The 27,568-nt window shown below is 41.2% G+C and overlaps 1 protein-coding gene across 1 annotated transcript; it reads left to right on the forward strand.

Annotated features, from left to right (window-relative positions):
• The first annotated feature begins 17,947 nt into the window (after positions 1-17,947).
• LOC118586397 (hydroxyacid oxidase 2-like) lies at positions 17,948-27,421 on the forward strand. Its single transcript, XM_036191590.1, has 7 exons — positions 17,948-18,084; positions 19,081-19,232; positions 20,206-20,483; positions 21,895-22,089; positions 25,580-25,738; positions 26,057-26,126; positions 27,366-27,421. The coding sequence occupies exons 1-7, from the start codon at positions 17,954-17,956 to the stop codon at positions 27,419-27,421; spliced, it is 1,041 nt and encodes a 346-aa protein (XP_036047483.1). The 5' UTR covers positions 17,948-17,953.
• The last annotated feature ends 147 nt before the right edge of the window (positions 27,422-27,568 follow it).

A 27,568-nucleotide genomic window follows, 5' to 3' on the forward strand; every position in this document is an offset into this window, starting at 1 on the left:
ATGTTCGGGACGTGTTCCTCACGGGGTAAGAGCACCGCTAAATAACTAACACTGATAATCCATGGGAACAGAGACAAGAGGAGATGGCAACTTCCCACTCAGGGTGAGATTGGAGCTAGCATTGGTTTATTTTCTGCTTAATATAAAAACTACATGATCCCATATGACTAGGACCAGGGGAATGGGAGGTTGTCAATGTTGTGTGGTATTTTGTTTGTGTGCCCTGACAAATAAAGCTAACTTGAAGTCAGAAGGTGGAGCTAGCCACTAGTTTGGAGGACTGTAGAGAGAGGGACAGGAAGTGGTAAGGAGGGGCTGAGACAGGATTTTGGCCCTTTTGGTTGGAGGAACTGAAGAAGTAGGAAGTCACTGGTGGCTGCTCGCTCCCCTGCTTCTCTGCTCTTTCAGGTTTTTACTCTGATATCTGACTTTTGATTTTTATTGGTAAGACTAATTATATTTACATATCATGTCAATGTGAATTATAAGTCACAGCCCAGGGAGTGTTGCTGCTACTGTGTGAAGTTTATCAGTAGGAAAAATCATGAATCTGGTTCATAGTAGGTCCTCAAAAAAGGTTGATTATCAACCAAATGAATCTGTCATTTGGTCAATAGTGTCCCTGTAAATCTCAGAGATAGCCTACTCAATATTGAGGCTCTCATTAGCTGGGTAGCTACTGTGAAAATGTGTTACAGAAAAATGTCAAATTTAATTCTTTAACAGTTCTGTAAGGCATGCATTTTTAACTTCAGTTCATAGGAAAATGAAAACTCAGATCTGGAAAGTTAAACTCATATTTGGTCAATCTCTTGATAGAACGTGACAGAGTCAGGATCAGAGCACAGCTGTTGCAAGCATGCCTGACTCACACATCTGCCCTAGAAGGGAGAAGATTACAAGTAGGAATTGTGGTTCACACTTTGGTTTGAAAAGCCACAGTCCAATTTCAGTGATGTAGCAGCTGAATGCTGTGCTGGTGTGCAATATTCCTCTTAAGGATTTTTAAATGATCTGTAATAACTATACATATCCATGAGGTGTAGTGTGATGCTTTAATATTTGCATACAACATGTAGTAAACAAATTAGGATAATTTGCATATCTATCACTTCAAATATTTATGTTCTATCTCTACTCACTTCAAGGTCCCTGTTTGCTCAGCATTTATATCCTATCTTTGTGATATTTGCATCATATTTTATTCTAAAGAATCTCAGAAATCATTTTCAATCTCAAGAAAATTAAATCAAGCTATGCTGACAGGATATAAGCATGGTAATTTATCAACTGCTTTGTAGACAAATTTCTAAATGGTCTTATTAAATAAAAAACACAGAGCCAAATATAGGAGTGAAAGCTTTAGAGCAGGGAAATAGTGAGAGCCACCAGCCAACCTACCTCACCATCTCTGCAGTTTCCAAATGCTACAACTTCCTGTCTACCCAGGCTTTTATTGCCTTGCTGTCCTGCCCTCTCATTGTCTATCTTAGTCCAACTACCTCACTTCCTCTTCCTAAGCAGCTCTGTCACTTTCTGTCTGTACAGACCTCCAGGTCTCTCTGGTTGGTACTGGGATTAAAGGTATGAGTCACCACACTTAGCTCTGTTTCCTAGTGTGGCCTTGAACACACAGAGACCTTGCCTGCTAAGTGATAGGATTAAGGGCGTGTGCTATCACTGCCTGACTTTTGTGTTTACTTAGAATGGCTTTCCATTTCCACTGATCTCCAGGCAAACCTCATTTATTAACATACAAATAAAATATCACCACATTTCAGGACAAATAAAATATCACCACACTGCTTCATAATAGAGACCAGAAATCTAAATGTTGCTTAGGGTATTTTGTTAAGATCTGTGCTCAGTATGGGAACAATTAGGTAACAGACTGCAAATAAATCCTCTGATTACTCTTAGGGATAGACAGTGACTTGTTACAAAGACTCTCCTGGAGAAGATGGTGGCTGGATTTGATTCTCACTGTGTACCTGCTGTATAGCCTTCTTTCTACCTGCCCTCCTTCTTGAACAGTATTTCAAAATTTGCACAGTTGGCTTAGGGTCTCAAGAACAGGAATCTTTGTCATATCAATGATGTCCGAATGCAGAAGATCTCCTAAGGAGAGGACACCTTAAAAAAATCAATTTGTAGGAATTAGCTTTACAATTTGGTGAGCTGTTCTCTGTAACTAGTGACTGGGAACTATTAAAATGAAGCCACAGTGAAGTCAGAGGACCACTGTGAGTGGTAATATAAACAACTTTGGATACATTTTTTTCCTACAAATTACACCTACCCTATTGCCCAGCAATTTCACTTCTTCATTCATTTATCCTTGAGAAACAAAACATGTTTACAAAAAGTTCGGCAAAGGGTATGTAGAGGCTTTATTCTGAATGACCATCCAACTGGAAACCATCCAAATTCCCAGGACCAGGGGAAAGATAAACACATTTGAATGCCATTCTTACAGTTGGACAATACTAAGCAGTGAAAGCACACTCACACTAACAACATGAGAGAATCTCAAATGCATTGTGTTGAATGAGTGAAGAACTATATAAAGAAATAAATATTTAAGGAATTTGAAGTTCTGGCATAGGTGGGCTGCTCTGGCAATAGGACTTCAAACACTGCCTCTGTGTGGGGATGGGAAAGGAGCTGGGATGAGACGAGGAAACTACCTAAGTTGACGTAATTGTAAAAATTGTACACGTGAATATATAAATTATTTTCCAGTGAAACCTGTTTGATTCAGGTAATAGGAGACCAAAACTGTGCCCTCTCCCTCCTCCTCTCCTTCCTCTTCTTGTTTTCATGTTCCAGACCACCAGTGATGAAATATCATGCAGTCAGTCTTCACTGGGGACCAGGGGCAAATGGGTGACCTGCAGTGTGTTATACAAACACACAGTCAATCTATGATTCTAGAATGCGGATTAACAGCTTGTAGATGAAATATATGTGAAACACTACTAATTATTGAAGCAACTCCCTACCCAGACCCTAGGAATCCCTGAAGGAGGCCTAGTAGAGAAGCCATTGTGTGAAGCTGTAAATTTAAAGCCTGGATTGCCTTGGAGAACCCAAGATGGTAGAGATGTCAGAGTCATGGGATACAAGCAGAGAAGAGATGCTAACAGGGAGTGGAACCATCTCAAATCACAAAACTGTGTTACGTTCCACAGAGCTGAACAAAGCTGAACAGAGTAGGAGATCTGAAGAGCACTTTAACATCAGACATGGAGCTGCAGAGTTTGGAGTACCCTGCTTGAAGCTGTTTATTTACCAGCATGGCCAGGTGTGATTGCTTGGAGTTGGCCCTTCAATCTGCTGAGGTCTTTACAGATTTAGAAATGTAAGCATCAGCAATCCAACAACAAAAGATATCTTGGGTTTGCATTCAATCTTGTGTTTGCCATAACATTCAGTGGGGCCATGGTAAAAGGGGATAAAAGGAAGGAGAGATGCTAAATAGAGATTGGAGTTAAGATTCTGGCCATTCTATCTGGTTCACTAAGAATTCTATTTTAATATCCGCTCCCTGATCTGTATTCCTCCTAGGTGCTTGTCTGGGCAATGAGACTCAAGAAAGAAAGAAACATGGTTCTTGGCTTCAAGGAACTACAAATCCAGATGGTTGGGATGGACCATCTGGAATATGGCCCACAAAGGTATGGGGGAGGGGACAGCTCTTCCCACAGCTTCTTAGATAGACAGACACAGCAACTGAGTCTCAGCTATAGGTAGGAGAAACAAGAAGAAAAAATACAAAGTACAAAGGCATGAAATCAATGTGCTTTGGTATAGAGAGAGGCAAAAGTTACCCAGTGAATCGCTAGCTCTTTCATAAAGACACATACTTTCTCTTAGAGTTTCTTATTGTCTCACCCACAGTATCTGGTTCCACAAAGGTTCTCAGTTCTACAGATTTGAGGCTGTTGCTGAGTCTGTTGACATTGCAGCTTGTAGAGAAACAAGGCCTCCTGAGCTCAGCTTAGGGGCAAATGACTAGTGCCAGGAGCAGAAAATAATACTCAGTTGCTATGAAAGCATCACCAAAATGACTGCTTCTTTAGGCAGTGACTTCCTAGAAGCACTGTTGTGATTACCTGGATTTGTAGCCCCAGCTATGTGGTTTATTAGTTACATGACTTTGGACAACTTAATTTTTATTGTGTGTCTCACTCTCTTTATGTGTGAAATAGTGATAATGACTTTTACCTTATGATTTAATATATGCTAAACCCATAGATTTTTGCTAGATCAATCAATGTTCTATAAATGTTGTTATTATTACTGATAATATTGTAACCTAATACAATGGGTTCACCTTTTTGTGAGTGTGAAGTTCAATAGCACAATCAGGAGGTAGAAAGAATGCAGAAAGGTGTGATCCCTGAAGTGAATGAGAAGAGAACTGGGGCTAATTCCCACCCAGCATTGTCTCTAAGCATAGAAAGCAAAGGAGCAAAGTCATGTCTTCATATAGTACAGACTTGGCACACTCAGAGGAGAGTACATCCTGAGTACACTCAGGTCAAAATCTTTCCTGCACAGCGCATGTTTAAAAATGATGACCAAGTATGCCTCTGGGCAGGGAATTCAGTATCACACTGAGTAAAATTTACTGTAGGGTACTGAAGGTGGAGGGCTTGGATTGACTCAATGATTTAAGATGTTCCTTGTAGTTTTCCACAGAAGGTTGCATCTAAAACAACAAAAACATCGAAGGCATGTTAATAGTCATGTAAAGGGGTAACAGCACCCTTTGTAAACATAGGATTGGTTCCAGAAGTCATCTGACCAGTGACTAAAATATTCCCCTATGACATTCCATTCCGTAGACCTCAGGGCCTTAGAGATATTGGTAATTCCAAAATCATTTAATGTGAACAGGCCACTGTCAAGACCTTTTTAGAAAAGCGAAATTTTCTTATTAATAAAGTGCAATAGCAGCCCCCAGAATCAACTAAGCAGGGCTCATAGAGGCTCATAGAGACTGACCAGGCAGCCACAGAGCCTGCATAGGTCTGTGCAAGGCCTTCTGTATACATGCTGTGGTTAAATGTTTACCTGGGGATTTTGTTGGACTTCTAACTATGGGAGTGGGATTGTCTCTGACTCTTTTGTGTTATCATGGGACCCTTTTCCTCCTCCTGGGTTGCCTCATACAGCCTGGATATGAGGGTTTGTGCCTGGTTTTATTGCATCTTGTTATGTGTTTGGTTGATTTCCTTGGGAGGCCTGCTCCTTTCTGAAAGGAAACAGAGGAGCTGTAGATCTGGGGGAAGAGAAGAGGTGGGGAGAAGGGGATGGAAGGGAGGCTGCATTCAAGATGGATTGTATGACAGAAGAACAAAGAAAAAGAAATAATAAAGTGCAGTAGACTTTAGTATCACCCAATAATAATGTATGAAAGCATGTCTTGGACTCCGTCAGCAATTATTTTACAGGAAAATTTTCAACACATAAACATATCACACTTAGAATCAGTCAAATGAACATTCCTAATTTAAGTAACACAGACAATTTAGGTTTAGTGCCCTAGAGAATCCAAGATAATCATTCTGAAAAACACCACTGCTTCTGTGAGTATCTACTAAAGATAGGGTGTCTGTTTTCAAATAATTCCAAGATGAGTTTGAACTTCATCAGCAGCATTAATGTGAACTAAACACAAAAAAGGGAAGATGCAGAATTCAACAGACCACTCCTTGCTCAACTGGGACAGTGTCTAAAGAAATGCAGACATGGAGTACAACATTGACTAAGAATCCCACTTCTGATGAGCAGAATTGGCCCAACAAGTTTCATCACTAATTTCCCCAAGGTGCTATTTTTCTAATCATACACTCATGAGTTCCCACCCCCACACTGAGACAAGAACATTCTGATGGAAACAGACCCAAACCCATCTTCCTTAATCCATGAAAATTTTCATTATCTTGTAAAAATTAAACAAAACTTTCCTCTGGGGAACCTTCATGTTAATGCAGGTCCTCAGTATGGAGACAGACACCACCCAGTTTCCCAAACCTTTAATTGTCAACAGCTAAGATGCAGATTTTTCTCAATCCCCCAGGTTTCATAGCCACATGTGACCCCAACCAACCCCAGCTTTAGGACAAAGATGTTCTTCAATCTTCCAGTACTTTAATTGAAGTCATCTGGTACTGAGATTTCTTTTAACCTCCCAGATCTCTAATTGCTGTGGCTTCCCCGACTTATGCTGACCCCTCCATGCATCTCCAGCACAGATCCTTCTCTATTACCCCAGAACCCTACCTGATAGAAGGGTCCAGCATGACTCATGAGCCAGAGAAACTTTTGAACCAAAGATTCAGAGTGGCCACTAAAGTCAACACAAATTAATAGGAGTGAAGTCAGGCACCAAAGAGCAACTTCTCCCATCTATTCATGGCCTGACTCTGTCAACAGAGTAAAGTCAACCCAGGACAAAATGTCATTGCCCACTGATTGTACTGATGGCAGGCAAAGCAGCCACAAGCCTTCAAGGTTTAAGTTCCACCTGGGTGACAAATTTTGTAGCTGAAACAGGTTTGCCTCTTGGTAAGTGTAAAGTCTATAAATTCAGCAAAGGCCGCAACTTAGATGGCTGAACCTCAGAGTATCTGCCTAGTTGCCAATGGTACTAGCTCTCATTTAAGGAGCATTTTCTGATAGCAAGCACAGCCTCTCCATAACCTCTCATTGCTAAGCTGTGAGGCAGTCTGGTGTCTCTGCACAGGATTCCCAATATAAGGCAGAGGTAGGAAGTACTTTGCTGCTTCTCAATAAAACAACTTTCTTTCCTGCTCCAGACATTGTCTCCTGTCACTTAATTTGCATTTAGTTGAGTTTGATCTTGGATCTTCATGAACCTTTTTTTTTTTTTTTTTTTTTTTGAGACAGGGTTTCTCTGTGTAGCTTTGCGCCTTTCCTGGAGCTCACTTGGTAGCCCAGGCTGGCCTCGAACTCACAGAGATCCACCTGGCTCTGACTCCTGAGTGCTGGGATTAAAGTCTTATGCCGCCGCAGCTGCTGCTGCCGCCGCCGTCACCCAGCCCTTCATGAACCTTTTGCTAAACACACACTAGCTCCAAGATGCCATGGCTTTCACATCAATGGGTTTTTGATCCACAATACCTCGTTGTGGATGTCCACACTCATGACTGGAATCTTGATCTCCTGTTCTGTCCCTAGAGCCTGGCTTTTTCTGTGATTTGAGGAAGGATCAATACCCAGTTCAGACGCTTCATTTCTTTCCAGTCTGTTCTGGTCTATATAGTGAACTCAGCATCTAGAGGACACTTTTGACTATAAAATAAGGATAAATTGTGCAATCTATAACAAAAGTCATTGCTCTGTCCCTTTAAGCCTTCTCCCCATATGTCCTTGTAACTCATGCCTTGCCTCTGGCCTTACCTATAGTATAGTCACTGCTGAAGGTTCATAGCTCATAAAGGGATCAGAAATATGTAAACTTCTTTTGAAGTAACTTAGCCCTATCCATGACTGATTTCAGTCACTGAAGGGTGACATTAACCTGATTGCCTTCAAAGGTCTAGTGTCACTCTAAGCCTTATGGTCTTAAGGCATGCATAACAAAGTCCAGGGTTCATCCTGACTTGCAAAACTATCTCAAGTGAGATAGATCACAGAGCAGAAGCAGAAGGACCATGAGGACCAGGCCCCTCATCCACATTTATTGAATTGCACAGGACTCCAGTATTTTATGGAATGGCAACTGCTTCCTGCCTGAATCAAGACTGCTTGGAATGGCATCTCATTTTCATGACCCAAACTAAACAGGCATGTTGCTCTATGGGTAGTAATGGCCACCTGAAAAAGACAAACACTGCTTCTCAGTTGCCTTGTGAGTGCACTAGAATCCTACTCTCTCTGTCTGTAGAAGCCAGATGGGTCCAAGCCTGTTTTGCCATGAACCAATTCTCTAGAACTCAAGAGATGCTGTCAAGCCTCCACCTCAAATGGGACTGTCTGTGACCTTGTATCTATCCATTGAGATTAATTCCTGTAGTTGGAAGGTTTCTCTGGTCCCACCCAACCCACAGGCCCACAGCCACTTATAAATAATCACTCAGAGGCTTAAAATTATTTACGAACTGTATGGTCTCTCACAGGCCTCTTGCTAGCTAGCTTTTATATCCTAAATTAACATATTTCTATTAGTCTATGCTTTGCCATGTGTTCCAGGGCTTACCAGTCTGCTGACAGGTTGTTCTTTGGGTGGCAGGCTGGTATCTCTCTCCAGACTCTGCCTTTCTCTTTCCAATCTCTCTCCTCAGATTTCCCACCTGCTTCTAAGCTGCCTTGCCATAGGCCAAAGCAGCTTATTTATTAATCAATGGGAATAACATATATTCACAGCATATAGAAGGATATCCCACAGCAAATTCCCTTAGGTGGGGGCATTGTATACTGATATAAAATGTTCTACCTTGGAAGAAGGATGATCCTTGGCTCAGTTCAATGACTCTATTCAAAAAGGATCTAGGATGGTAAATAGTTCAAATTTGAGAGTCTCCTGTGAGAACTTTCTCTTCTCTATCTGCTACTAAAATTTACACACATCAAATCCTTTGCTTCTTATGCCGGTTAGATTTTCCTCAATTTGACATAAGCTAGAGTCATCTGAGAAGAGAGACTCTATTGAGAAAACATTTCTATCAGGTGGGCCTCTAAGCATAGCTGAACATTTTCTTGATTAATGACTAAGGTAGTAAGTCCTGACCCACTGAGGACAGTGCCACCCCAGATGGTTCTGTGCTGTATAAAAAAATAAGACTGAGCAAGCCATGAGGAGAAAGTCAGTAAGTAGCACTCTCCATGGCCTCTGTTTCAGCTCCTGCCTCCATGTTCCTGTGTTAGGCCCCATCAGCTATGGAGTACAACTTGGTAAGCCAGAATGAATACATTTCTCCCTACAGTAAACCGAAAACACACTAGGACATTTCCCATTACAGTATTAGAGATGTTGTGACGAAACAGGGCATAAGAATTCAAGTAATGTGTGGAGGTTAATAAATATGTGACATAAATTGAAGCTTAAGAATCATCTTCCCAGGCTAGAGAGATGGCTCAGAGGTAGAGAGCACCAGCTGCTCTTCCAGAAGTCCTAAATTCAATTCCCTGAAACCACAGGGTGGCTCACAACCATCTATAATGAGATCTTCTGGTGTGCAGTCAGACACGCAAGCAAAACACAATACATAATAAATAAATACATATTTTAAAAAAAGAATCATCTTCCCTGAGCTGCTTTCTGGAACAGTGAAGTGTGGTCCAAGATGTAATGGAAGATGTCATACTGCATTCAGTCTAGGTGACCGCCAGCATCCCCCAGAGTTGTTTACAAAGGGCTGAAATTGCTGAGGAAGACATTCCCAGATTAACAGAAGGCTGCTTTGAAAGCATTTTAAAGATAGTATTGCCATCTAGTGGTCAGAAAACTATCATCGCCCCTCCAAGGAGATAAAGGAGAAAGCAGATAAAGTAGGGGAAGTTTGGGAAAGACATCAGGAAATTATTCTTTGTCACTCACACTGTAGCACTAGAAGAGGGTCAGGTCTCACTGCCATGACCATCAGAAGACCTTGATGTTTTGCTTGGCTGTGTGTGGGAACAAGGTAGGTTTAGCTCCTAACTCTGCTATTAGTGTTTGTTTTGTCCCGTTTTCCATTGCTATGACAACACACCTGACAAAAGCAACTTGAAGAAGGGAGGGTGTGTTTGGCTCATTGCCTACAGGGTTCACAGTCCAATATGGTGGCAGAGAAGGTGGCTGGTCACGCTGGATCCACAGTCAGGAAACAAAACGGTGAATGCTGGTGCCCCTTGCTTTCTCTTTGGTTTTGTTTTCGGCTTGTTTGGTTTGGTTTTATTTTGTTTTGCTTTCTTTGGTCGGAACAGGGATCTACACTGTCATCATGCAATCTTTTAACTCTCTATGTAATCCAGGCTGCCCTTGAACATCTGACAAACTACCTGCCTTGGCCATTGGAATACCTACATTGTAAGCATGAGACACTACATCTAACTTGTTTTCTCTTTTTTATTGAGTCTGGGGTTACAGCCCCCCAACTTTCTGGTCAGATCTGCTCATCTCACTTAAACTTCTCTGGAAGCACCCGTATACATACACACCCAGAAAGGCATTGCCCAGGATATCCTAAATCCCATCAAGCTAATGGTCAAGATTAATCCTCACCCTGGTAGACGGCTTTGAGCAAGTAAATTAACCTCATCCATTGTTTTGAGAAATGGGGAAAATGATGCTAACCATGTATCTGGTGATGAATCAAATAAGATATTTCATGAAATGTGTCTGGTGTAATGTAATGACTTAAAGCGTTAAGTGCTGCTGTATTACAAAAACAACTGATAACAGCTGGGGTAGAAGAAGAGAGGGAGGACCTGGACAATCAATAAATTAGTCATCCTGAATGAATCCCACAGGACTTTCTGCACCGGGAATCAGATCAGTCCTTTTCTTTTTCTGCTTACAGTTTCATTTCCTCTTCCAATCCATCATCCTACTTTACTGAATCATGTTGTCCTCAAAAATATTAATAGTCTTCCTGTCTCCTGCATGAATTTGATTGTCTGGTTCAGTATGTAGAGCTCAACAGTGTTCTTATGCTGTCCTGTCCGGGATCCTCACTACCTTCCTGATGGTAGGAAGCTATTATCTGCTCTTCTGTCTATTATTTCAAGTGATTACCTGCTCTTCTATCTGCTTACCACCTCCCAAGCAAAGGCCTCCTTTTCCCAGTACAGGCTTTTTAAAAGTCTCTCCCTGAAATCACTCCTATCTGTCCATTAACCATCTTTATGAACAGGTGGCTTGAAAGCAAGCAAACAACTACTTTATTTCAAAGTTTAATCTTACAACAAATTTCAGGATCCTTCTAATGTTTTGTAAACAACTAGTTTGGGGGGTGAACATGACAAAACCACTCAAGTTCATGTCAAAGCCAACTTTGATCTGGACTAGTTGCTTAGTACTTCCCTGTTTCACCAAAAGGTTAATATTTATCCAAAAGGTTAATATTTAGCCTTGAATATCCTATATTCCTGCACTGGACGGGGAGCCACTGTACCAGACTTTGCATGGCTGCCTCCACTGTTCCTGGTTATTGGAAGACCTTTGAGTCAGGTTTGTCTTGGGTTATTGTCTGTATGCTTGGAACCTGGGGAGAAGAAGACATAGCCAGCGTGGTCCTACCTAGGATAGGGATTTGTGGGAGGTGTAGTGAGAGCTTGGCAAAGAGGATAACAGGGAGCTAGGTGGCAGGTGGCCATTGAGACATTACCCAAGGAAGCTGTGGTATCAAAGAGTCTGCAGGCAGTAAAGGTTCAGTCTGGTGAATTCAAACCTAGAAATGGTAGAATGTGTATGTATCCCTAGGCAAAAATCCATCAAAATATGTTTACATAAAAGAGCTCTGAGAAACCATCAGGTCCTTGCATGTAGATGTGCTTATTACATGGAGCATTGACCACAACAAGAAGAATACAGTGACAGGTCTCCTTTTTCTTAGAAGCGATGTAGTTAATAATTTAGAAAAACAAATAAACTTGTGTCATTTATTTGGAGAAACTTGCTCCTTTGGAAGTGGGTATGAGTTCCCTTTAGTAGACTGGCTTCTCATGATCATGATTAGCTCCTAATGGATCTACAGATACATGTAGGAAGGACTGAAAAAAAATAGGAACAAACATAGGGTGAAATTGGCATATAGATAGCCAATAGTTGAATGGAATAGACAAATCAGGAAGCAGATCAAAAAGAAAGGGGGTTTTCATGCTCTTCTACATCCCAGAGTGCAAATCTCCCAAAGCCTTTACTGAGAACCACTCTGTAATTCTGCATTTCACTAAGTCCTTCCATTCTTGTGAGAACCCTTGGGTAGATAGTGATGTCCTGATTTTTTTTTTTTAACTCAGTAACTACTGGAACTTGTACAAGTGATAGTGGGCATCACCTGAGGACTGCAATGCAGATTCTCCCCATATTTCCAGTAGCTTTCCCTAGGAAAGCACTCATATTAATTTCTAAATCATCCTAGTAAACTGAGAATGACATACCAACTCCCATCTTCAACTTTGACTATAAGTGTCATGAGACCCGAGACTGAAAAACTACAACTTTTCCATTAATCTCCAGTATTTAGGATAGCACTTAGATATCTAGTTAAAGCTAGTTGCTGTTGTAAAAACATATCCTGAAACATGAGTTAACATAAAAATGTACATGTACAAATAATATGTATTTTTTCCTTTAAAATCATCTGACATACAAGGTTACCCCTTTTCCAAATAGAAATTTGGAAACCCAAGCCACCTTTATCTCATAGCTGTGGCTTTTGGAAGATGGGGCCTCTGCATGGCTGTAGCAGCAGAAATGAAGTGTCCTGAATCTTACCAGTGAACGAGCACATGCCATGGCCATACCAAGCCTGTTGGGAAGAACTAGTTTTATAATCCCAACTCTCCCTAAACAACTAGGAAATGTAACTAGTCTAGGGAGGAGTAGGTGGTACAGATATGCTAGTGGAATATTGAATGCATAGAGGGACATCCTGCCAGATCTAAAACAAAATTCACATGTACCTCACTCATAGTCTGAAGGTCATTTGTTGCACTGTGGTTTGACAATATGCCGCATTATGAAGTTTGGAATGGAACAGCATCATGTTGGCAGTCAGTTTTAGATTTTGGTGAATTTGGGATTTCTAACTCCTCAGCCTATGGCAAAAAGAAAAGAAACTATTTGTATAACTTCTTCTGTTTGCATACCCTATCCTGGCAAATAGAGGCAAGGCAGTGATCTCAGGGGGTCACTCATGGGGACACCTTTCCCAGTGGATTCAATTATGAGAATTGACCAAGTCCACCCTGTGCTGCACAGCTGGTGAGGTGTTTCCTCCACCTACCGTTGCATGTGGCTTCAAGGGCACCAGGAGCAAACCAATTTTTAAAATCTGCAATTGAACTCTTACATGCACTCTGTATTGTGGGCATCAAATGCTGTAACATATGGAAGAATGTTTTGTAAGGTGTTGAGATGGAGCTGGATGAGTGTTTTGTTTGGTTGGTGGTTTGGCTGCTTGCTTCTTGCTTATCTGGTAGCCTTCTACTTTCTGATAGACTTGTGATATTGCCAGGTGAAGTAAAATGCTGTACATGACCATGATGTTTCAAATATCGAAGGTACTTGCCAACTCTTTCATTCTAGAAACCACTTTTGACAACAGATATTTTCTCATTTTCATAGTGATTAGCAGCTAGGTATAGAAGCCAGAACAAGCTACAAGATGTGATTCTGTATGAAGTCTTTTAATCTTTCTCTCACTTGTGAAATGGTGGATAATAATATTTTATTGTGGGGGTGACAAAAAGAATTAAAACATTAGTGGACGTAAGTCACTCACATAGTGTGTTGAGTCATGGAGCACTAGACAAATGGTTGCAATATATCATCATCATCATCATCATCATTATTGTTATTGTTGTTGTTATAAAGGAACTGTCATATTGTTCCAAACATGCTATCTCATTGCTTAACTGAATCAGGAAATCCCTCAATCTTCCAAAACACTCTATCATTGTCTCTAACTCCTATAGAAAGCAAACAATTATCAATACAGCTGGGCAGCAACACTCTACTTGGGAGTAATTCCTTTGGATCTCAGAACATAGTTTTCCCATCAACAAAATGATATTAAAGTAGTGATTGGATTCTAAGTGACAGAAAACACCCCCTTGACTAAAAAAAGTTTCTGAAAATTGGCATAGTCACAATACAAAATGCTACAAAGCAATGTTGTTGTGTTGGTGGTCATTATTCAACACAGCAAAGTATAAAAATCATTATACATAATTTCTTTTATTTATCATGAATGTTGTTTATGGAGAACAGCAATCTTAATTGCTGACACTATGGAGGAAAGGAAAATTTAGCCGAAATGTAAGGAATGACAAGATGCTTTGGAGAGTGCGTTCAAGTGCTCTGGGATGAGTTAGAGCCCCTAGAGAAGAATAGAAGCATAAATCAGTGCCTTGCACAGGTGCAGAGGGAGTTCAGAAACACCCAAATAACACACTTTCCATGGCAGCACATGGTCATAGGATAAGCAAGGAAGTGACATTACAGGGAAGGAGTACAAGACAATGAGAAGTTGAGAGACACTGGGGTGAAGGGGAGAAATCATTGCCTTATTAAATAAATGAATGATCATCATGACCCAAAAGGGTCCTGTGCCTTTAACATGATGTTCCAGAGATTTGACCAGAATTGTTTCCAGGCTGACTGCAGCTGCTGATCAATTCTTGCAGCCTCTGACTAAATAGATGCTCTGACTAAACAGATGCTCTGATCCCCACTCTCAAACAAATGTGACACAGTGCTCCTCACAGCACCTCTGTGCTGGACCACTCCTGTTATGTTATTGTTCTAAGGGCAGACCTGTTACTTATCCAGTCCTTCTCCTGTTAGATACCTCTCCTGTTATGGTTGTCCTGGGGCCTCCTCTGCCTAATCCTAGGATTATTATCCCTTGTAATCTTGTAATATGCACTGTTGGTCTAAGGGATCAAGTCCTCAGTTCTAGGCCCCTTGTGCTGAAATTATGCAGAGCCAGCTGTACTCTCCCTAAATAATTCAGCCCTGAATTTATTGCTGTTTTTCCTTCAAAGGTAACTGCTGCAGATAAGGCTTTGAAGATTATCCTGCCTTTTGCAACTTCTATCCTTGAGGTTGGAACAGAGTTTTAGTCAACCTTGGGCCCTATAATTTCTCAAACTATGGCCTTGATCTTATCTTTGACATTCCAGATCTTGGCCTAAATTCCAAGAGACAAGGGCAAAGGACTTTGAAGGACACATTCTGAATTACCAAAGAAGCCTTCAGTGAGGCTAACTATTCTCCCCTACACAGTCTCCAGTACCCCATGATTCTTGCTTTGTTCCCCACAGAGAACCCCAGAGTTTTCCAAACAAATGCAAAATCCAATACCCCAGAGTTTCTCAATTAAAAGCAACATGCAGCTTATAAAATCTTCAAAGGAAAACAATGAGTTGTCTAGGATAACTGACTCAGCTCTGATTATCACTATGAACAAAACAAGCTCTTCCTCAACAAGACAGTCAGCTCCAGGTTTACATCTGTGTCAGGGATCAGAATTTGAACAGCAGACCAAGCAGCAGATACCCTGGACATCCTTGCTCTTTGATTTTCATATCATCGCTCATTTCTGAATGGTTTCTCTCTAATTATTAATCCTGAAGGAGCTTGAAGAAGCTCGAGGAGATAAAGTTCCTGAAACATTTCATTTGTGATCTGTGAGCAAAAGCCTTTCCTTATGGCCCACCTGTTTTTCAGGACAGTCAGAGTTGGAAAGAACAGAAGTGAAGCTCATGAATGAGACAGAGGAACTGGGCACCCAAGGAACCATTGGGTGACTAGAATCCTCCCTTCAGTTTCAGGTTTCAACTCTGCTGTGAAGCAGACTGCAATATACAAAAACACTACACTAAGTTCTTTCTCAAATCTGGGAACACTTCGAATGGCAAAGTATGATTGATCCCCTTCAACAGTAACTCTTAACGTTATTCTTTTAATGAGAATAAGGAATCCAGTACTCCATTGACCTTTATATATGTCATAGAAAGAAAAATGGATAATTTAGGTTCCAAAATTTTCTTAAATGTAATTTAACATGTAATTTAAATTACTGATCAATATTTACAGATATACTTTATATATTACATAAAATTTCTGTTTTAACATACTACTAGGACAACGGTGCTCTTTACTGTTGAATTGGAGGCAAGCATCTATCTTTTAGGGCTAACAGGAGATACAGTTCCCAAGTCATTGCCTGCATTATTTTACTGCCTAATCATCCACAAGTGTCCTATTTTCTGAGCCCCATTCACTCTGAATCAAAAAGAAAGATTAATAGCCCATTAGCTTGAATGCCTCTGTTTACTGGACAGAGATGTTGACAGCTATCAGTAAGTAGAAAGATTAGAAGGTATATGAAAATGAGACAGCTTTGGTTACTTTTAGGGATGTTGAGACAAATGCTTTATTGTCAAACAGCTTTCAAATTCTATAATCACAGTGCTATAGACAGTAACTCTGAGCTGCTTCTCTTGGATTATACTCCAGCTCTGTGCAGTTTCTGTGCTAGATATGTTACAAGAACATTTCCATAGACACTTAATGTGTAGAATGTCAACAATCAAAATCTGCTAGAATTTTAACCCTTCCCATCAAAGTAGAGACTTGGCACACAGAGCAATACTAAACTGAAGTAATCAACCTGTCTACACAGTAATTCAGTGCTGTACTATCCTAAAGCCAAGAGGTACAGTGTGTAGATCAATGGATTCACTAGGAGAACTCACAGAACTCAGCATATAGTTGAGGCTATTGCTTATTTCATGATACAGAGATTTTGCATTTTCTTTTAACAAGCATGGTTTGGTTTACAGAAAGAAAGAGCCACACTCCAACTCCAAAGCCAGCTTTAGTTTTTTTTGTTTTTGTTTTTGTTTTTTTGTTTTTTTTTTTTAGCTGAGGATCGAACCCAGAGCCTTGCACTTGCTAGGCAAGCACTCTACCACTGAGCTAAATCCCCAACCCCAGCTTTAGTTTTTAATTGAGCTGGGACTACATAAAGACCATTTGTGTTATGTGTCTATAGAGAACATTTAGGAAGACTTATGAAATTTTATCCTGTTAGATATATGATATACCAATAGGCCAATTTACTTTCTTTTTTTATGAAATTTTATCCTGTTAGATATATGATATACCAATAGGCCAATTTACTTTCTTTTTTTTTTTTTTTTTTTTGTGACAAGGTTTTCTGTGTAACTTTGTGCCTTTCCTGACACTTGCTTTGGAGACCAGGCTGGCCTCGAACTCAGAGAGATCCACCTCCCTCTGCCTCCCGAGTGCTGAGTGCTGGGATTAAAAGCGTGCGCCACCACCACCTGGCTAATTTACTTCTTTCATTGGGACATTTTTTTCTGGATAATTTTTCCATTTTCTTCAGATGTCTCATTTGTCTAGTGGTCTTCAGATTCCTTAGTTTTTTTATCTATTATCCGATGTCTCTCTGCAGCTATTATTAGCACTGAGAAAATTCAAAGTTAATAAAGCATTACGCAATATATTTCTGGGTTTTTTTTTTTAACCACTTTTTATTTATTTAGCATATCCTTTAGAGTTTGATATGGTCTTTCTATGACTGCTTGGCTTGTAGGATTGTGTGGTACACCTGTAATATGCTTTATATTGTAATAAGCAAAAAACTGTTTCATTTTACCAGAGACAATGCTGGAAGATTGTCAGTTTTAATTTGTATAGGTATACCCATGATGGTCATAACTTCTAGCAAATGTGTGATTACAGAATCAGCTTTTTCAGAACTCAAAGCAGTTGCCCATTGAAATCACCGTGTGGTGGACATATTTCAATTTTCCAAAGTCTACAAAATGAAAAACATCCATCTGCCAGATTTCATTCCTCTGAGTACCCTTTGGGTTACATCCTGCTGGTAGTGGAGTTTTATTGAATAAAGAACAAGTAGTATGTTCCCTTATAAATCCCTTGGCTTGTTGTCAGGTTATGGAAAAATCCTTTTTTAAACCCTTAGTATATTTTTATGAAATTCTGAGGCCTCCAGCACATTTCCTATAAATAGCTGATCAATCTCATCATTACCTTGTGCTAGAGATCCTGGCAGACCCATATGGGATCGGATGTGAGATATATATATGATGATTCCTATTCCTGATTATTTCTTGTAAATAAATAAATAACAAAGAACCATGTCAGAGGCTAGCCTCTTTTTATGTCCAAAGTGTTCTCATTGTGTTGGTTTGGGTTTTGTTTTCTGAAGGTCCAGGAATGTCTTTGGTATGTGTGGCAGACTTTAAGGCACATGCACAAGAGCTGCTATCGAAGTCGTCGTGGGACTTTATTGAAGGAAAAGCTGATGAGGGCATCACATACAAGGACAACATCGCAGCATTTAAAAGGTCTTCTCTTTATCCTTTGCATTGTTACTCTAATGTGCATTGCTTGAGAACTCCTTGGACGGTGACAGTTCTGGTGTCTGTCTTTAGCGAACACAGCATATACAGGAAAATGGCGGCTTCTGTGCTGGTTTATCATGGGGTGGGGGACGAGGCATCAGGAGCTGGGGAGAAGTTTTATAGAGAGCATCTTCTTAGATCTAGGGGAAGTGAGTTGTCAGTTCTCTGCATGCCGGCAACTTTGTAAACAAGTGAAGATGGAACAGGACCAGCCTGGTGTCTGACAGAATCCTGCATGTAGATCTGGAGCTCTTGGACTCCTAAAACCTCGGCCCTGGAGGAGAAAAATGTGATGGAGGGGAAGGGATCAAGTTTGGAGAAAATAAGATCCAAGGGTGTTTAGGGTGAGAGTTGGACTTGAACACTAAGGGCTGGAGCATATGTCAACCAACAATAGCTATAGCCAAGTTCTATCTGTCATCGAAGAATGTTTTCTATGTCAGTGTGGACTCCCCTACCTTCCCTAAAGCAGGGTATAAATCAAGTGAATCAATCTTCTGGGGTAGTCGGGGAAGATTGGGGAGACATGATTGTTTTCTTAGGATTTGGATCCTTTTAATTGCCTTGTCTTTCTTTCTGGGGACACCTAAAATTCCTTTCTTCCTTTTCTTTCCCTGTCTAGTCATTGCTGATAAAGATTAAATTAAGTATCTAAACACTGAGTGACAAGCCACAGAAGCAGTACTCTGACAGAGTAACACAGAGGCTGTGGGGGACTCTGGTTCACCAAGAGCTCAGGAGTTGCTGGGTTCATGTGGGGAAATGGTTTCCTGGTGATTGGCCTCCCCCTGAGCCTACACTGCTTACTCAAGATCAACCAACTAATCCCACCAAGGGCTCAGAGATCTAAGTCTGCTCAGACCCTCATTGGGAACCAGAGTCCCAGTTGCAGAAAGCATCATCACGCTAGAGAATAATCCACCTTATTGTCTAGTGCAGAATCCGACTCCGCCCCAGATACCTGAGAGATGTGTCAGAGGTGGACACCAGAACCACAATCCAAGGGCAGGAGATCTCGGCCCCCATTTGCATTGCACCCACGGCTTTTCACTCGATTGCCTGGCCAGATGGAGAGAGGAGCACAGCCAGAGGTATGAATCCACCCTTTCCAGAAGGCCAGAAGAGAGTGAGAGGGACAGGGAGGATAGACCTCTTATAGAAAGGCCTTAGGGGCATCAATCTTGTTGGAATTAAATATGATGGCAAAATGGGGCAGCGGTGGTGAATACCTTTAATCCCAGCACTTGGGAGACAGAGGCAGGAGGATGTCTGTGAGTTCAAAGCCAGCCTGGTCTGTAGAGCTAGTTCTAGGATTGCCAAAGCTATCAAAAAACAACAACAACAACAACAAAAAAAAAACAACAAAAACAAAAACAAAAAAAAACCTGTCTTGAAAAAAAAAAGATAACAAAGGGATTGTTTATGCCATTGTTTGCTTAGCATTGCATTTAGACTGTAAAAATTCATGCACTGGCATTAATTATTGATTAGGCCAAATTCTCTGGCCACTAATGTAGCCTCATAGTGAGATTAACCTGCTGGGGAGACACTGAAATGATAAAGGCAGGAAATGAGAAATAATAATTTCATAGCCATGACACATGGTTGTACCTTTTCCATTTGATAAATAGAGGAACTAATAAAGCCACATAGGGAAGGAGGAGTGGGAGTCAGTCTTCTTATTTTATGTTATGTTCATCTTCCACTACAAAGCTATGATTTTGCAATGGAACATCTCCTGTCTCTAAATCCACTCTCTTCCACCAAGGAATTCATAGGTGTGCTTTCCTGCCTGAAGGGTATAATACACCCAATGGCATCTCTGGGGATTCAGTAAAATCTCTTGTTAGAAAATCTTCATCATCAAAACCAAGATTTGCAGAGCAGCTTACACAGAAGAGAACACAAACACTAGGCCTCTCTATTGAACCAAACAGTCTCTCATCCTGCCCTGTGGGGAAGTAGAATGAACTTGGGCTTTAACTACACTCACTGGGCAACCTGGTCAGAGGCTACTTCAAACAACTCTGCCTTCCAAACTGGCTCACACCCTCTGCTTTGCAGCTGCTCAGGAAGCTGATGTCTGCTATATCACCAGCATTTATGCTAGTTATACCCTGGAAGACATTGTTGCTGCTGCCCCCAGAGGCCTCAGATGGTTCCAATTCTGTGTGCAGTCAGACTGGGAGCTCAACAGGCAGCTGATTCGGAGAGCAGAAGCCTTGGGTTTCAAAGCTTTGGTGATCACTACAGATGCACCAATACTTGGCAAAAGGCGACAGATTCTCAGAAACCATCTGAATTTAGAGGAAAAACTGAAGGATCTCCTACCACCTGAAGAGGTGAGAAGGATATCAGACTCAAAGGGCATTACTTATTAGAAGAGTTTAGAATAAGGAGAGACCATTATTTTGCCTCCCTCTTTCCTTCTCCTTCCCTCCTTCCTTCATCACCCATCTCTCCCATCCTTCCTCCCCCTCTCATGCCCTCTTTTCCATGCCTGCCTTGTTGTGGCAGACACTAGAGGATAGCAGTTAAAGTGGCTGACCTTGTTTCAGCTGCCCAGAGCCTCCAGGCAGAACTTCAGACCAAATGTTCCCATCTCTGAAGCCGCTCAGCCTGTCCTCAGAGATGCTCAACCAGGGTTGATGTTGGGAGACAGGAGAGCCTTAGCGATGCGCTGTGCACGAATTGCAGAGTAAACTCTTCATCTAATATTTTCCATTTCATGATGGGCTCCGGAAGTGATTATTTTTCATGGAATATATAGGCAAACTGACTCTCAGAAGAGGACACTCAGAGCACAGGTGTATAGATAGCTAGTCCAGCCAGCTGAGGCCCCAATCTGCTGCCTTGAAAACTTAAAACTCCTCCAGAAACATCAAGGCTCCACAGCACATCTTTTGGAAACTATTCAATTAAGGTACAACAAAGGACATTTCCTTCATCAAATTCGAACTGATGTCATGCCTCTGAAAGTGAAAATCATGGCTATAGTGACAATGGCCTTTTCTGCCTGTGGGCAGCTGTGATTTTTCTGGGTGTCCTTGAACCAGGAAACACATCAAAAATGTATGGAAATCTGCTGCATACTGTGAGGCAGGGCTTGCCTAAAGTTTGTATTGCTTTGGTTTTATTAGGTCATGCATAGCTCAACCATAAAGTGTTAATGTGGCTGGGCGGTGATGGCCCATACCATTAACCCCAGTACTCTGGAGGAAGAGCCAGGCCTCAAACTACTCAGAGATCTAAGTCTGCTCAGACCCTCCCTGGGAACCAGGGTCCCAGCCAGGTCTACAGAGCAAATTCCAGGACAGCCAGAGCTGTTATATGAGGAAGAAGAAGAATAAGGAAATGGAGGGAGAGGGAGAGAGAGAGAGAGAGAGAGAGAGAGAGAGAGAGAGAGAGAAGAAAAAAGAAAAAATGCCAAACCGACCTGTAATTATTTTTCTTTTTCATCTAACATACTGAACTCGGCAGCCCTTTACAGCATAGATTTGTCTTATCTGTCAATGTGTCTCCAACTCCTAGATTAATTATCAAGCAAAGACTTTGATTAATGGTCAATGAACAACTCATGGAATTAGCAATTCTTTATAAAGCTTTCATGAAAGAAGGGAGTTAGAATCAGTGTTGGGTAGTGTTGCTTGCTTTTCATAGCTTATAAATATGAGTGCTCCAAGTTTGTGTCATCTTTTGAGTAAATCAAGTGGTGTAAGCATTTGTGACTAACATTCACCTCATTCCCTACAGAGAAATTCTATACATTTGCCAAGTACATCTTTCTGCTGGAATGATCTCTCCTTGCTTCAGAATATAACTCGATTGCCCATTATCCTCAAAGGGATTTTGACAAAAGAGGATGCAGAATTAGCCATGAAACACAATGTCCAAGGCATCCTTGTTTCCAACCATGGTGGAAGGCAGCTTGATGAAGTTCCTGCTTCAGTAAGTAGGATGACTTCAGGGTATTATGTCTGAATGTTCTATGCATGTCTACACCAAAACCCCCTCCTAAATCTGGTACACATTGTCCTCTCACTTCTTACAGGTATTACCTATGGATTTTAAGGATGGTAAATTACTAAAAATACATTATACACGTGACTGTTTTTGTGAACTGTATGTGTAACATATCTAAACCTTGTGAGACTGCTGAAAAACAGATACATCCTTGTTGTACAGTTAGGATACTGGAGTCTAGAGACATCAACTAATGTGTACAAGTTCGCAATAGATAATGAGGTAGACTAAGGGAGATGTTCAAAGGCATTGAGGACCCTGTCTTCAGCCAGGAGTGATCAGATTAAAGCTGATGTGTCTTCACGGATTTTTAGAAACCAAGATTTCCTATCTGACACAATGCAGGGAGAAGCAGCAGTTCATGTGGACACATAAGTGTTTTTCATAATGGAGCTGAAATGTCCTGATTCACTAATGCATAACTACACTGGTGAATCATTTATTAAGAGCTACACTAGCTTACATTAGCTTACACTAGCTCACAAATGTGTGTCCGTTCTAGTGGTTTTTTGAGAAAGAAAATGAGCAAAGGGAAGTAGGGAAAATCTTTAAATGGGAAGAATTGGTTGTTAATTTGACTTCATAGATATATTTATGCTATCTTTTCCCCAAAAGCTATTCTCATTTTAACAAACAGAAGTGAAGCTTTTTCCTCCTTAGTTCCTTTTGCCTCATAAAATATCCCTGAACAAAAGGAAATGATTAAAAACACCCCTAATTTTATCACAATCATTGGTGGGTTGTTATTGCTACTTATTATTACAAATAAATCTTTTTTGTTTTTAAAAATATATACATATTAATATGTTTCACAATTTCCTTCTTTCCAGTTACTCAATGTATTAGGCACATACTTATGTTTATAAGTTTCTCTTCTGTTTAATGATGTGTCATGAATGGGCAAATTATATAACCATATAATCAACCCCTTATTGTTGAACATCTGCATTGATTCTGGTATTTTCTTACTTTGTTTCTTTTTGTTTGGTTTGTTTCTGTTTTGGACAAGGTCACACCATGTAGCCCATACTAGCTTTGGATCCTCAGTCTTCCCATCTCTGATCTCTGAGTGTGGCAATAACAGGTGTTTGCCACTATATCTGACTTATTTTTTTAAACTTTTTTAAACAATGTATCAGTGACCATCCTTAAAACTAAAACCTTAAGTGTGTCTTTGATAAAGTATTTAAAAGATATATTTCAAAAGGAAATTCCAAAGCTGCTCTAGCTGTGTTCTGAGGCTGGTGGAGCTGAGTGATTTCTAGGGCCCACCACCCCTTCTCTACCAGGCCCTTGCTGGGGAGAACAGAGGAATGACAGGCCTGTGTGGAGAAAAGGCTCACTGGGCGGAGTCTCTCAGTGAAAGCTGGATTGCGAGGGATAGTCTTGTGTGTCTCTCAGCACAGAAGAGCACATGGGATTGGAAAGGGTCCTTTACTTCAGGGATCTGGCTTACAAATCTGGCTCACTGTCTGAGTTAATAGGGCTTCATTGTTAATAATGGGATTTGTATCTGATTTTATTCCATTTCTTCTTATATATTTACTTTCAATGAGCAAAAAGTGTGATACAACTAAAACCCAAAACCTCACTGGAGATTGTCTTGAGAAAACACTCCTCTCTCTGAGCAGTGACTCAAACCAGAGTGTTGAACGAACAAGGAAACCAGGTTAAGGACCAGAATGTAGCTTTGGACTTTAACCTTACCAACAATTCTGTCTCATTGTTAAGCCTGAACAAGGCCCCTCACAATTGCATCTGGAAAGAAAATCCTTCAAAGGGATGAGTAAGCCTGTTCAGTGAGGTTCCATAGAAAACAGTCTTTGTGCTTCCTCTTGGAATCAAGACACTGCATTTTCAGAGACGTCCTGTAAACGTCCTGTTCTGGCTCATTAATAATGGGCCATTCTGCACCAAGGCTGAAATCAGTTTCTACTTTAATTATTTCATGTGTTTGCCTTTTAATTTAGTTTTTACATTTATATATTTATTGATTGATTTGGTGTGTGTGTGTGTGTGTGTGTGTGTGTGTGTGTGTGTGTGTGTGTGTGTGTGTGTATTCTCACCTGTGTCTATATGTATATGTGTGCATGTTCATCTGTGTCTATGTGAATGGATGGGTGTATCAAATGCCTTCACCTGATGAAACATCTCACAGTTCTTATTTTTGGTTCTTCTGAGAGTCTTATGTAGCCCAGGCTGCCCCTGAACTCCCGGATCTCCTCACCTCTGCTGGATTTATAGGCACTACCACTCTTGGCTTCTACATTCTATTTCTAAATTATTATCAACTGCTGTACTGAGTATGACTAGAGAAGTTTTTATAAATACACGTATTTCCTTATTCACAGCACCATAAAAATATTCCAAATAATACTGAGACATGAGTTTTTTCAGTTATTATATAAATCTGAAATACATCTAGCACTCCATACATACATCGAAGGACAAAGTTATTTCCTCCTTGTTTTTAAAAAGGATTACTCTGCTCAGACTCGGGCAGCTATCTGCAGGGTTTCTTCCACAGTGTCAGGGCCTGGGGCCTCTATTTCAATGCCTCTCCTCGGGTTCCTCAGAGGAGCACAGATAGTAACCAAAGGAGCCCAGAACTGCCTCTTCAAGGGCCCTCATCCCAAACCTCAGGAGGGGGCTGCTGTCCTCCTCCTTGTACACTTGGTGGAGCCAGGCACCCGAGGGTACCGGATGGGGATGGGGGTGGGTAAGGCAACCTAGAGTCCATGTCTAGAATGGACAGAAACCAGGACAAAGTGACCCCGTTTTCCTTTGTCTTCCAAAGGTGTACCTCTGTCCTTTGTGTTATTGCTGCTGCACTCTTATTTTTACATCTCAGATGAGGACCCTGGGGACGAGTTACCCATTCATGAAGACTGAAGAAATGATGTTGCCGTTTCCCAAAACAGGCTGATGTTTAGACACTCAGGCCAGGACTGGCCATATTTATTCTTCTAAAAAAGACTTAGTCCTCAAGCAGAGGGACATCTCTCACTATGGCATCTCAAAAACAGAGGTGTTAGAAGGATAATGAAGGACAGCAGCTTCCCTAGTGCCAAAGTGAACACTGGGAAGGGAAGATGTGCCCTGAATATGAGAGCAAGAGCCAAGCAGATCCAACATGGAGGGGTCTTCTACAAAGGCAGAAGCTAGACTGGAGGTGAAAGGGGAAGCAGCTGGAGGGACAGTGAGTGAGAGTCTCATCTGGTCCCCAGGAGTCTCCAGGCCTCAGCAGGAGGATGCTGAGTTCCCACAACTGCAAGCACAGCTGGAGAAAATTGTGACAGTCTTAGCCTTTGCTTGCATTTCCAGGTCCTGTTCTACTTTGAGAGGACATTCATCTCCTGAGCCCGTGAGAAACAAAACAGGAATACCTGAATCTAGGTGTGTGTTTCTCTTTCAGATTGATGCTCTGACAGAAGTGGTGGCCGCTGTCAAAGGGAAAGTTGAAGTCTACATGGATGGTGGGGTTCGAACTGGCAATGATGTGTTGAAGGCACTGGCCCTTGGGGCTAAGTGCATTTTCCTTGGGAGACCAATCCTCTGGGGCCTTGCCTACAAGGTAGGATTGCTAGCATGAGAGTCTGGATTTGACATTTATTCCAATGGTTTTCTGTAATCCAACTTTCAATGAAAACATTTCCCAAAGTTCTTGCAAAACAATTTCAGGTCACCTCACCTTCAGGCCTCTGCTGTGTTCCACAGCTCTCACTTTTAACTTTTTCCCTTTTTTTCTTTTGTTTTGTTTTCAGTTTTTACATAATTCCAATTTCACCCATCCTATTCTCCCTGAAACAGTTCTGACTGTGCACCCAGCTTGCACCCAACAAGTGGTCAGAATGTTCTATCAAAGCTATGTCTTGCCTCTCCTACTTTGCAGGGTGAACATGGTGTCAAGGAAGTTTTAAATATTTTAAAAACAGAGCTCCACACATCTATGGCCCTGTCAGGTATGTATTCTGTTCATTCCTCCTTGCCTCTCATTCAGAGCTTTAGGTAGCTAGTCTACAGACAGAAGCTGAAATCCTTCACTCTGGTTAACCCTGCCTTGTCATGGTAGTTGTCCTGAAGACAGAACAGGGTAGAAATGTTCCACAAAAAGATTGAGGAGTGCTCTCTGACAGTGGAAACCCTGTGCTGTTCTCAGACTCACTGTCAGTGCTAAGTTATTTCATGCTGCCTAAGGCTCCCAACCCTGGAGTGAAATTCAACCATTTCCTACTTTCTTTCAGGAAAAGAATCTCTTGGTGGGTACATTTTTGTGATGCATGTGTATGGAGGTGAAGGTGGCTACATCAAGTTCAATACCACACAGCCTCCTAATAAATTCTTTCAGCCATTTCATCACCAGGCCTTCTCACTGTCCTTCCTCACAACTCCCCAAGCCACCATGCTAGCTCTGCTTCCTTTCTTTTTTAAAAAATTCATATGTGGAAGTTCAGCTCTAACAAGTTCAGTACATGCCAATTAAGATCTTCTGATAATGAATGATCTTTCCTTGTCAGAAAGTTCCTTAGAAGGCTTTTGGTGTATGGGTACTCACCCAATTTGGTACAGTATCCCTGAATCTATTCTTCTTCACAGACTAGCATATACCATCTAAGTATACCCACCTTATCTGAACTGAGCTAATGGCCAAAGACTTTTAATGCATGTTGTTAGGGTTTTGGTGGTAAAAAATTGTGTGTGTGTGTGTGTGTGTGTGTGTGTGTGTGTGTGTGTGTGTGTGTTTTCTTACATTTTAATGTGGCTATGTGTAACCTGTGAGCAACTATGACTTTATTGATTCCCACCGAACCAGAATTACAATATCCATTCAATATGAATAATACTTTATCAAGGTAAGCACAAAGATTAAAAGCTTGCTCCTGTCATCTCATCCCATCCCTATAGAGAAAGAGAAATAACCTCTGTGATAGAGAGAGGAAGACACACACACACACACACACACACACACACACACACACACATGTGCATACACGGGTGGCGGGGGAGGGTGGGGAAAGACAGAGACAGAGAGGATGTGCAGGAGCAGGCATGGAGGTGAAAGGACAATTCTTGAGGGTTGCTTCTTTCCATTCATTTTGTGAGACTCAAACCCAGGTCATCAGATCTGGATCCAGGGACCTCTCCCTGCTAAGCCTTTTCACCTGCCTAGAAGCAAGCTTATAATTATGTGGTTCTTCCAGGCTGCCGATCAGTTGCTGAGATCAGTCCAGACCTGATTCAGTTCCCCAGATTATAAAGATCTACTGAAATTGTCTGCAAGGAGAAGACAAGTCTTCAACATGGTGTGCAATGCTATTAATCTTGTGCCTCATCCTATCAAGTAGTTTGAACCCTGCACCCTCAAAAAGAGAGAGGAATGGAGAAAAAACAACTAATACATACC

This window comes from Onychomys torridus, chromosome 6, assembly GCF_903995425.1.
Source record: "Onychomys torridus chromosome 6, mOncTor1.1, whole genome shotgun sequence".
Lineage (NCBI taxonomy): Eukaryota > Metazoa > Chordata > Mammalia > Rodentia > Cricetidae > Onychomys > Onychomys torridus.

Coding starts and splice junctions, on each gene's coding strand:
- LOC118586397 (XM_036191590.1), top strand. CDS start 17,954: ATGTCTTTGGTATGTGTGGCAGACTTTAAGGCACATGCACAAGAGCTG. Junction 19,233..20,205: donor AGAGAGGAGCACAGCCAGAG/GTATGAATCCAC, acceptor TCTGCTTTGCAG/CTGCTCAGGAAGCTGATGTC. Junction 26,127..27,365: donor CACATCTATGGCCCTGTCAG/GTATGTATTCTG, acceptor TGGTTCTTCCAG/GCTGCCGATCAGTTGCTGAG.